General features: G+C 40.0%; 1 protein-coding gene across 4 annotated transcripts in view; it reads right to left on the bottom strand.

Annotated features, from left to right (window-relative positions):
• Positions 1 to 242: 242 nt before the first annotated feature.
• gpr180 (G protein-coupled receptor 180) overlaps positions 243 to 12,558 on the bottom strand; it is a 145,571-nt gene continuing 133,255 nt past the window's right edge. For 3 of the 4 annotated variants that reach the window (XM_080198146.1, XM_080198148.1, XM_080198149.1), the window contains 2 exons: positions 10,737 to 10,814; positions 243 to 6,406 (listed from right to left, as the gene is read on the bottom strand). In XM_080198146.1, the coding sequence (XP_080054272.1) occupies positions 6,248 to 6,406; positions 10,737 to 10,814 (237 nt within the window). In that variant the 3' untranslated portion in view covers positions 243 to 6,247. The remainder of the gene's footprint in view (positions 6,407 to 10,736; positions 10,815 to 12,558) is intronic. The other variant, XM_080198147.1, reaches the window with a different exon arrangement.

Raw genomic sequence — 12,558 nt, 5'->3', positions numbered from 1 at the left:
AGGAAACTATTCACAAAAATCTAGATCTATGGGTGTGGATTTTCCTGCTTTCCTGCTGAATTTAGTTGGAATCTGGTGTCAAGTTGCCACAATTTTCAGGCATTTAGCATCAATGTTATCATCGAGTAGTGTAAGTAGCCAATTAAATTTCAGTATTCTCACAGGCTGCGATCAAGGAAGGAAAATCACCAAGTCACTTTATTTTTACTTAAATTTTACATGTGTAATAAATAATGAGAACATATACATGGGATTAAGGTAGAAGCAAAAACTTAATGAATTAGAACATTGTGGAATTTCTAATAATTGGATAAATTTAACATTCAACAATTATAAACATTGGTCTTTCAGGACCAGGGAGACTATCCAGCAGTAATTGTGAACTCAGCATGATGTTAAAATCCAGTTGCACTTCATTCAGCAAGGTATAACTTTTTCAAAAGTTTTTACATTGAGGAAAAGAGCATAAGGTTGGAATTTTCACCAATTGATTGCAATTTTCTTGGGGAGAGGGGAGAATCCCCAACACCCTCTTGGCTAAGTCACTGACAGTAACTTATGGATTTTCTATTAACTGAACATGTATGGATTCCAGAATTTGCTGTCAGTTTCACAGAGTAATGATGACTAACAGATAGTTTTGTTGTTACAACATATTCAACATTTGAGCACAATCTAGGTATACACTGGAGTGAAATGTGACTTTTAGATGATAGTTAAAATGATGTCCATCTTTTGCTCTGGATAGTAAAAAGTCATTGAGTATGGTTGTCCAAATTACTGCTTAGGACTCAGACATGCTACCAGACCTGTGGCAATTCTGCCATCTAAACCCAGGTAATTCAGTGTTCCTAGCTTCATTAAATCTTGTGGGCTTGGCAGTTTAGCAAGAGCTTTTCATAGTGTTGTTGATAGATAAATCTTAAATTCCAATACCAAGACCTATTAAAAACTTGAGATACTATGTAAATTAAAGGGAATATAAATTTAAACCTCATAATATGATCCTGCAACCCTGAGAGATGCTTATGAATTTAATTTTTTTTGACAAAGATAACATACCTGAAAAGTTATTTATTGATTCTTCCTCCACAGAAGTTGCCTTTCTCACCATCTTTTTGCCTATTTGTATTTCTTCTGTTATACTTCAGATTTCCAACATCTGCAGTATTTTTCTTTTTCTCCAATTTTTTTCTCTTTGGCAATGAATCTTTTCAAGCATAATTCAGTCTGACCTTCAAGTAAATCTCTTTCAACAGGGCTTGCTACCTGAAGTAGTTCTGTCAAATAGGAAGGATCAGACATTTATCTGCAGTGAAGCATCTTCCAATAGTGCCAAATGAATTAAATTCCAATGGCACATAATATTCAAATTCAATTGGCTATAAACTCAAAGAGCTTTCCTATTAACAACTGCTATTAACATTAGTTGAATCGATTGCCCTCAGTCTTTCAACAAGGCATTTATATAACATCTCTATAGTGGCAAAATATTCCAAGATGCTTCACAGGAGCTTTGTCCATCAAAATTTAACACAGTCACATGAACAGATATTGGGTCAGATAATCGAAAGCTTAGGTAGATTTTAAGAAGCATTTTAAAGACAAAAAGAGAGGCAGAGCGATTTAGGAAAGGAATTCCAGAGATTAGGGACTTGGCAGTTGAAGGTGTAGCTGCCAGTGATTAGGACATGAAAGAGCCCAGAATTGGAGAAATGTAGAAATCAAAGCGCTTTATAGAACTGGGAGAGGTTACAGAAGTAGAGAAAGTTGAGCCACTGAGAACAAGACAAAGGATTTTAACAATGAGACATTACTTAACCAGGAGCCAATACAGATCAATGAGCACAGGTGTGATGGCTGATGGTTATTTGGTGGGAGTTAGGATGCTGTTGGCAGAGTTTTTGATAATTTCAAGTTTATGGAGATTGGAAGATGGGACGCTGACCAGGAGTGCATTAGAATGATCAAATCTGGAGGTAACGAAGACATTGATGAGGGTTTCAGCAGCTGATTAACTGAGGTAAGGGCGGAGTTGGGCAATGTAAAGCAGGAGTAAATAGGTGGTCTTTGTAATGGAATGATTAAAAAGCCCATCTTGGGATCAGATACAACACCAAAGTTGTGAACAGACTGGTTTAATCTCAGATCATTGCCCAGTGATGGAATTGACGGCTAAGGGGTGGAGTTTGTGATGGTGACCAAAGGCAATGGTTTTTGTGACACCTATCTTTAATTGGATGAATCTTCTGTTCACCTAGAACTGGATGTTGGACATGCTGATGTTTTAAAGACAATAGGCTAAATTTTCATACTGGGGTCAGGAAATAGGAGTCAGGCGAAAATGATCATGCTTTGGGATTTTTTTCGGAGGCCCTCTCTTAACTGGCATAGAGTCATTTCCCTGTTCTATTCAAGGCAACAAGCAGGCCCTTGAAGTTGGAGGGCCAATGAGAGGCCTTTTATCTTGAGAAGAGCAATGGGCTGCAATAATTGTGAAAGTGCTCCTGCCAACGTTAAAACTTTAACCGTAAAACCAGAAAAGCAGCTAGAGCGCCACTGAGACGCTGGGGTGAGGCAAGGGAAATGGAATCTCACTATTGGATGGCCTTTGGTTGCAACCACACCAAGTTAGGCAGGGAGGATCTCCAGGTCTGCCTGGAAAATTGGCATCCTGGCCTGTCACTGGACCCCATTTCCACGCTGTTAAACTGCCACCAGTTGTTTGAGGGAAATGGCCTCCTGTAATAGTCCTTATACGGTTCTTAATAAACTTAATTTCCTACCTGCATTATGAAAGTGAATTGCTCTGCTGGCCCGAACCCACTATTGTTGTTGGGGTCAAATAACTAGCACACTGACTGGTGCTAGTACTTTTGGGCTCTAACTACTCCCTCTGTTCCTGACCTCAAGAGTCTGAAAAGCCAGCCCAGTGTAGAGGTTGAAAGAGGTGGCCAGGAAATAAAGATGGGGGGTCATCAGTGTACATGCGGAAGCTGAATTTGATTTAACCAAAGGCTACAGACAGGTTGAGAAGGATGACCCTAATGCCCTTAATGGAACTTCACACTTAGTATAGCTCTCAACTTTAAATTTGAGGAACTATATAGTGCTACTGAAAGAAGCAGCAGTGTTGCACAGGACTTAAGCTAACAAAACTGGCTGACTTGCTGTTTTGCAGTAAATACTTTCTCACTCAAATGAAGACCCAAATTTCATATTTTAATTACATTATAAGTTGAGACATAGGATATTCATTGGTCCCCTATCTTTTCATCCCTCTTCTGAAAGAAATGACTTAAGCTGGAATGTAGTTCCACAGGTACCAGCACTTCTAATTCTTTATTGAATCAACTATTCATTCATATGCTGCCTGTGTATTGACTGATAGCACATTATTTTGACTATGGGTACAATTTATAGTACTGAACAGATCACTTGGCAAAGTTATTTGATAAGGCATCATAACCTTTGTCAACTCAAAAAAATACTTCTAATGTGAGAAGAAACAAAAGGAATAACCTTTCCAATGCAACATATTAGCCTAGGACAGAAGACAAAGCTACAACTAACCCAGAATGTTAATAATTAACAAGAGGAACAGCTTAGAACTAATTAGGAGTTCTTAACAGCATTTTGTATTCCAAGGCAAAATGTTCTCTGTGTGTACGTCATAGTTGGTTCAGCCTGAGTCTTTAATACCCGTCTGGATATTCTGCTGTTGAGTGTTCAGTAGTTCTATTTTTTTGTGACTATTCCTTTAAAATTTGCCACTATTAGCAGCAATGGCTGCAATGTATTTGATGGGCAATTATGTTTCATTTGCTGCAGGCAAATTATTGGATTCACTAAATAAACAGAGCACAGATGCTTACAGTCTTTATTCCACCTGTTTAAATTTCAACACTAAGTGGATTGATACTTGAAAAATGTATTTTTTTTAAAAAATTATTAGTCACAAGTAAGGCTTACATTAACACTGCAATGAAGCTACTGTGAAATTCCACTCGCTGTCACACTGTGGTGCCTATTCAGATCAATGCACTCTGACCAGCAATCTTCGAGCTGTGGAAGGAAATGACAGCACCCAGAGGAAACCCACGCAGACAGCCTCAAGATAAAGGGGGGGCGGTTTAAAACGGAGTTGAGGAGGAACTTCTTCACTCAAAGGGTGGTGAATCTCTGGAATTCTCTGCCCGTTGAGGTGGTGGAGGCTGCCTCGCTAAATATTTTTAAGACGCGGGTTGATGGGTTTTTGATAAGCGAGGGGATTAAGGGTCATGGGGAGAGGGTGGGAATGTGGAACTGAGCCACGACAGATCAGCCATGATCTTATTGAATGGCGGGGCAGGCTCGAAGGGCTAGATGGCCTACTCCTGCTCCTATTTCTTATGTTCTTATGTACGTGCAAACTCTGCACAGTGACCCAAGCCTAAATCGAACCCAGGTCCCTGGTACTGTGAAGCAGTAGTGCTAACCACCATGCTATCATGTCACCCTCATACATACAATAAATGTATATATTTAATTTACAGATTTCTCAGCTATGGGGTAGAATTATGGTGTCAATCACAAGCCCCAATTTACAAGAACTCCAGCAGAAACTAAAAATAACAAACCTTTTTTGAAAAATTGTTGAAAGAAATTTTTCTTTGCATATTAATTTGATATTTATTTATTTTTTTGGCCTGTATTTTAGTTCAAGACACAGGATGTGTTGAACAGGTAACATGATCAGCATTTTTATTTTATAGACTGGGTATGGATTTAACTTCTTATCCAATCTCCTTCCAATTGACTGTGCACATTAAGGAATGTAGGCCAGAAGCAACACATGTCAATAGAGATTGCATTGCAAAAAGGGAATGACTTAAAATTATATTTGGGAGGGAGGAAGGTTGCTGTCTTCACTGAAAGATGAATGTTTTAATTCCAAAATAAGTTTAAAAAAACTCAAAGGGGAGATGGACTGTTTCACTGTTGGGGGTCATCATTCATCCTGAGCGTAGAGTTAAATTAGAAAGCTCAACTGTGTCTAATCTGCACAATTATTTAAACATCAAAACAATACCAATGTTTGGTGTACCCAAGGTGAAAATTGAACTTGTGCCCATGTTCACACATCAGGTGCCAATGTGCAAATTTACATCTATGAATATGTGCCTTCAACCATGTTGTTATTAACTGTCTGATAATCTTTTTATTTCCCTTTTTTATAATTTTCAGTTTGGAAAACTAGATATTAAATACAGGCAGAATAATTTTATTATTCATAAATGATTAAATTCATTGTCAGAATAATAATTAATGTTTCAGGATTCCAAAATTGAAGCTGGAGTGAATTGTTGCCTGTTACGAAAGATCCTATGTCAGCAGGATCCCAAGAACCTACTGACATAATTGAGAAACTTGGTCACTTGTCAACTAGGTCACAAGAATGAGGACTTCAATACAGAAATTATTTGTTGGAAATTACTCCACACCCTGAAAACATACATATCTCCTAGCAATTGATTGCATAGAACCACTGACAGATGTCACCACACCCTTTGGCTGGCAAAGTTGTGCAGTGACTTCTGGGAAAAATATGAGTGAAAAAATATACAACATTTTCAAAAGACTTAAGGAATAAGTGTGCATGAAGCGCAACAGCTAAAAGTATTTTTTCTGATGAGCAATATTTAACTTTATTACTGTTTTACTTTTGCCTTGGACTGAGGTGACAATATGTTTATATCATAATTATTGTTTTCCACTTCAATAATACAACACAACAAACATAGTAAAATACATTAGCTGTGATTTAAAAAAAAACAGTCCCAAGTAAGTCAAAAAAATTCCTGCATTAAGTTCAAATAACCTTTGAATGAGACCACACTATGGACCAATTCTGATTTAAATGTAAACATGGTTAGTTTTCTTAAAAGCACATTATTACATTCCGTTTGCAACATAAATGATGCTCTTCCTGCCATTACACTATATGCTAGAGATTGTTATTTTTATATGTCAATTAACTTCAAGTGATTATCTGTCCATTCCAAAAATGTTTTCTTTCAGGAGAGAGTTCCATGCTGAATTCCTGAATTCATTGATTCAAGTACATTTGACAGCAAAGTATATTGTAAATAACTTAACCTTGACCGCTTTAAGCAATCAGGGAATGCAAATCCACTTGCAACAAAAGTAATGTGCTTACCAATTTATAATTCACTACATACAGTAAATGGCAAGTCTTTCTTTAGCACTAGGACGAGTAGCGACTTCTGTATCCAGATGACATAGTGAGTGGTAGTGTAACCGAGGAAAGCGATGAAACTTCCCAGTAAAGACTCCGAGAAATGAAGAGTCTGTACAAGATGACCATGGAAATGGATTGACAGAGTGTAACAGCAATGATGATAATCTAGGGATAAATGACATTTTATTTTTACTTCATGTTTGACTATGATTTGAAATGTTTGCACAGTTTTCAAGGTACACCCTTTTTAAATCAACCAAAATAAACATTAACAGAAAATGCTGTAAATGCTCAACAGGTCAGATAGCATCTGTGGAGAAACAGAGTTAAAGTCATGTTATAGATTGCACACCCTTTTTGGTTTTCTCAAACACCTTTTACTGATGTTTTGTTTGTACTTCAGTCCCACGCTCCTGATCTATGGACACCTGGTGCAGAGAGGGGAGGGTCGGGATGCCGACCTCCTCGTGAACCTGCTCCTGGGCCTGGAGAGATGCGCCATCAACAGGTCCAGGCAGCAGGCAATCGACGGGGTCGTCCATCCTGACTGTCTGCCCCTCTACCGTGGCTATGTTCGTGGCCAGGTGTCCCTGGAGAGGGAGCATGCGGTGTCCGCGGGCACAGTTGATGCCTTCTGTGCCCACTGGGCGCCGCAGGGGCTGGGGTGCATTATCGACCCCGATAGTCACATTTTGATTTGATGTGTCTTAAGTTTTCTTTGTACTTTTGTTTTTGTTCCGGCTGTTCCCCTTCCTTTTGGGGTGCTGTCCTTTTCACTTTGTCCTAATTTAATTTGAGTTTGTCTATTTGGTTTAACCTTAAAAGAGGACAGGAATTTTATGAGCAGGGGAGTGATCTACTAGGGCTGGAATTAGGTTGCACTAGCACTCCTGATGTAGTACCTGATTGCACCATTATCTTGTGTCAGCTGGCCAACTAACTGCTGGTGCATGCACAGAGCAGTATTCTGCAGCATTCTGCAGATGGAGGCAGGCATTCAGTGTGGCCAAAAAGTCAGCAGATGCGATGTGGGCATTTAGAGAGCAGCCAAAAGGTTAGCAGATGTGCTGGTGCCATCTTTAAAATGCTGTGATGGAACCTTCCCTGCCAGAAGCTTCCTCCCCTAAAAGTCCTCGACTTGTTTTCATTAGAGAGAAGAAGGTTAAGAGGTGACCTAATTGAGGCATACAAGATGATCAGAAGATTAGATAGGGTGGACAGTGAGAGCCTTTTTCCTCAGATGGTGATGGCTAACATGAGGGGATATAGCTTTAAATTGAGGGGTGATAAATATAGGACAGATGTCAGAGGTAGGCTCTTTACTCAGAGGGTAGTAAGGGCTTGGAATGCCCTGCCTGCAGCAGTTGTGGACTCGCCAACTTTAAGGGCATTCAAATTGTCAGTGGATAGGCATATGGTTAACATTGGAATAGTTTAGGTTAGAGGGTCATTAGATTTGTTCCACTGGTCGGCGCAACATCGAGGGCCGAAGGGCTTGTACTGCGCTGTTATGTTCTATGAAGCCTTCCCTGAAGATCCAACTGGCAGTGCAGATCTCCCAGTGGGAGATCAAGAATCCAGTGAAATAGATATTGTGAAGGTCAGTGTAATGAGACACTTGTTGGCATGGTAGAAGCAAAATCCCAGGTAGCCCCTCGGTTCAGTAATGACTCCCTACATGTTCTCCTTTCAGGCTACTTAGGGTGGGGGGGATGAACTAGAGGTCCTCTGACCCATGAACTTACCTGCCTAACCAAGTTAGCCTGAACAGAGTTGCAGAGGAAGTCAGTGGCTATGGGTCAGCTGGAAAACCTGGCTGTAGTGCCTAGAGTACCTTCTCCGTTCTGCCATGCTGAGTAAACCTTAAGGATTTACAAACGGAGAAGTATGAGGGTATTGGTGTGGAATTGGAGAGCCCACTCAGTTGATGGTAGTGGGGTCAAGCTGCTGCATTTCCCATGAAAGAAATGGATGCAGCTCGGTCAAGGAGTGTGAATCTCAGTGGTAAACTGTGTAAAGCTGCTTCAGAGTGGCCTTATGCCACAGGCATTCAAAAGGCCCCTAAACCAACAACGAACGTGTACTCCACATTGACGTTCTGCTTGTCAATGTGAGATACTTTGTTCCAACAGAAAAAGAGGGCTCATAGTAAGAAAAAAAAGGGCCTTCACTGGCGGCAGGGTCCTATTTCTCACCACTGTTTTGCCAGTGGAAAATGAGGCTCTGGAACTGGCAAGGCAACTAGAGGGTGAGTCACATCATGACTGGACATGAGGAAGCCTTAAGTGAGCATAAGGGATAATGTTCCTGCATCCTTCATTTTACATGCATCAACCTGAACAGCAATCACTTCTGGAAGCTCTTGTTTGGAAAGATAACATTCTTTGCTCTTTCAGCTCTCTCACATAGATCATCCACCAAAATAGAGGGCTGCTATCTTTGTAAATAGTCTTCCAGCTCAGCAGAAAGATTGTACCTCAGAGGATGCAGTGTCACATCATTCTCCTGCACTTTCCACCAATGCAGATAATTTTGTATTGGTGAATATGCATTCATGTTCAGATTTGGAGTCACAACCCAGTGAGAACATCCACTTGACCAGTTGTCAGAGGCTATGACAGACAAGCCACTGATACTCATGCTGAGCCTCAGGCTGATTGAATTTCCTAGCATCTGCCACCACAGGGCAATGTGAGTTGTGTGAGGATCTGGATGAAATTTCTGAGGGTATCTGCACTATGGCTTGGACCATGGAGGAGTCCATCTAGGCCAAGAGTGCAGCTTTATCTCCATTGACAGACAAACAGCTCTCAGGGAAAGCCTGATGCAACAGACCAGGATGCTAGAGATACACCTATGGTTGCATGCCATCACCTTGTCCATGAGCTCATTGTAGCAGTGGGGAGAGTTTTTCTCTGATTCCTATTGACTTCAATTTTGCTTAAGCTCTTTGATGCCACACTTGGTCAAATGCTAGCTGATGTCAAGGACAGTCACTGCCACCTCACCTCGTTTGTCTATAACTGGATGAATGAGATCCACATCACTTGGAAAGGCCACCAGGTTAACAGGAGGCCTGCCTGCTTGTAAGGGAGAGCCCCCTTGATTAAGCATCCTGTGCCAACTGAGGAACGTGATGGTGGCCTGTGGGATAACCCACTCCTCCACCAAGTCAGCTGCCAGTCCCTTGCTGATGTCTGCAAGGCCACCTCACTTTGCTTTCTTCCAGCATGTTCTTCATCCTGGGCCTTCTATAGTACCAGCATTGACCACCAGCGATGTTACTGAGTCTGAAGAGCTGTTAGTCTTTTGACTGGCTGGCTGCTTTTGAGGGTGGGATCTTCATCCTGAAGGCCTGGACACCAACAGCTAGCAAGTAAGCGACTGAATGAAATTTAACATGATCATAGTTCCCAAAATGGATATCAACTTTTATGGTGGACAGTCATTGATCTCAGTCCTCCGACTCTAGAATAACCCTTACGGAATACCGTGTTGCAAACTCCCAAATCCTTGTGTTTTTCTGTGCAGAACTGCTAAATATTGGAAGACCTTGTGCATTGATCTATACAAACATTTTCATTTTTGTGCCTTTATCAATATTAAAGCAGAAAACATTTAATCTGGCTGGGCTGGATTTCAATTCAGGCCCAAGCGATGAACACACAAGTATTCTAACCCACTGTGCTATTCAAGTCATACAAATTCCCTGCATATTCCACTATCCAAAGATGTTTAGGTTAGGTTGATTGGGCATGTTAACTTATCCCTTAATGTCCCAAGATGGATAGGTTAGGGGAATTAGTAGGGTAAATATGTGGGGTAATGGGGATAGGGCTGGGATAGGATGCTCTGTGTAGAATCAGTGCAGACTTGATGGGCTGAATGGCCTCCTTCTGCACCATAGAAATTCTATGATCAGTTCAAAATAAAGATAATAGAATGACTGTAGTTGACTGAAGTTCACAACAGTGAACATATTAGACTTTTTTTGCCATTTGTCTCTGATGCTTCTATTATCTCTCTGATATCTGCTTTCACTGGTCCATTGACCATTCTGCCAACAGCAAAGGTATTATAGCCAAATCAAATCCTGTTCCTTAAACAAAAATCCTCAGATACCATTTCTGGTGGAGCAGGGGAGGGATATACTTGAAAAATTTGCCAGGAATAATGACTAACCTTTCTCTCAGCATAAGGAACATTGATTGTAGCACCATTCCTATTGAGGTCACTGAACTCAGCACTGACTCAGAATTTTACTCTGAACCTTTTGGTCTGTGATTCAATTGCACGTTGCTTACACAAATTGAACCTTCAGGGAATTCCAAATGATTTTTTCTGAATGAAAACTTAATTGCAGTGCCCTAGGAATTGCGCTACAATTAAAATGATTTCAAATAAAACTGCACTAATATATTCATAACAATGTAATTTTGTTGATTTTTTTTTAAGGTATATAAATTTCATAACAGCCCCTGGTTCAAATACATACCTTTTCACGCTGGTATTCAGCAAACATCATTGATGTAGCTACTAGTACTGGATGACAGAGAAACCAAAGGATGCAGCCCTAATATAGGGAAAAAAAAAGTCCTTGTGTTGGGTGGCAGTTCACTGAACATATCAAAACACCAACAGTAAGATATTTTGAACCAAGGGTGAAGAAGTAATCTGAGTTATTCCTTCATAGCCAATGTACACCAACAAAGTACTAGGGTGTGGTTTCAATGTACCTAGCAATAAATAGCATTAGAAAACCATAAACATTTTCCTGGTGGTTATCTGAAGTTGAGGTGTGATGTTGGTGTATCTTTAGGAATGATTTTTAAGAACGGTTTTTCTTAAAAACATGATGTTTGCAGCTCTCACAGCGTCAGTGGTTTCTTAGTTCACAGCTTCAGTGATGTCATTGTTGCCTGCTTGACTGGAAATGTCCTTAAGTAGTTTAAATGGAGTTGTTTGTGTTTCCTCTGGGATTAGTTTTATGATCCTGCATTGTTTGGAGGATGGTCATGTGTTTTTGGACAGTTTTTTTTCCTAGTGTCAATTTGGAGCTGCAGGTTTGAGTTTTAGTTTTAGAAGGGACAGCAAGCTAAAAAGAAGTCTTTTCCCTCTCTCCTGTTGTTTTGCAAATTCTGTTGGTTAGCCGAAAACATATTTATGTTTTCCTGAAAGGTAAAAATCTGCTGTTGTCCGGGGCTCAAGCAGAGTCTCTCTGGTGTTTTAGGAAGTAGCCTTGTCTTTCAACTATTCAGAGTGAATCCAGAGAACTGCAGATTTCAACCAAAGGACTCAATTTCCATTATCATGTGAGCAGTAGACTTTGCTGTACTGAACCTGTTTAAAGGGTTTTGTCTATGACAAAGACTTTGTTTTGATTAGAACACATTAGATACCTTTGTTCAGGATTATATATTATGGTGGTTATTCTGTTTCTTGTTTGTAATTGATAAAAGTTCTTACTAATTTTCTTACTATACTTGTTAACTATATTCTTATATAAACTTTGATAACATCTTCCTAGTGGATCTTTTGAATCACACCTGAAGTGGAACATATCATGTTTATCCTCACCAAATTCAGGGTGCAAATTCAGGTGGGCTTCATAAAACACTTTGGTGTTTCTAACCTGAACCATAATCAAAGTTATTTTACTTTCCTTTCTGTTTACTTTATCTGAAATTATTGAACAGTTTAAACAAATTCATTTAGATTTGATTTGACTAAAAGTACTGGCAGTAGATTTGGAGTTGAGGAAATGTTGGTCTGTGATTTAATTCCGTTTATATTGGCAATAAAACTCTCATCTCAAAAACTTCTAAGAAAACCTTCACCTGAACAATTTAACTTTAATAAAACTTCCATCTCAACAGCAAACCAAACAACCTGTATTCAAACATTTCCTGCATAACAACATGTCATTCCCTCACTTCCCTGGATCTAAGGTTTCACACATCCTGAGACCACATTAGGTTGCCAGCCTTTCCCATCCTGGTTTGATCACCAAACTCAGTCCTACCCCAATCTGCTACAGTCCAGCTTCTCATGGATGTACCCCACATCTAACATACAGTCGAGTTACTAGACTCTGGTTCCTGACCCTCATTGTTGTCAGCCCTATTCTATCTTCCCTACTCCATCAACATTTTATTGAGGGGGTTTACTGCTGAGGAGAGGGGTTTAACTGAGGGAATTTTGTGCTGTGATGAGGGTTTTATTGAAGGACTTTAGTGCTGAGGTGCATGTGTATTGAGGCTAGTGCTGAGGTGGGGACTTTATCAAAGGGAATTAGTAATCAGGTTGAGTTTTGCTGG

This window comes from Carcharhinus amblyrhynchos, chromosome 10, assembly GCF_965287045.1.
Source record: "Carcharhinus amblyrhynchos chromosome 10, sCarAmb.v2.hapA, whole genome shotgun sequence".
NCBI lineage: Eukaryota > Metazoa > Chordata > Chondrichthyes > Carcharhiniformes > Carcharhinidae > Carcharhinus > Carcharhinus amblyrhynchos.
Note: the sequence above shows the minus strand (reverse complement) of the source record. Positions and strands in the feature narration are given on the sequence as shown.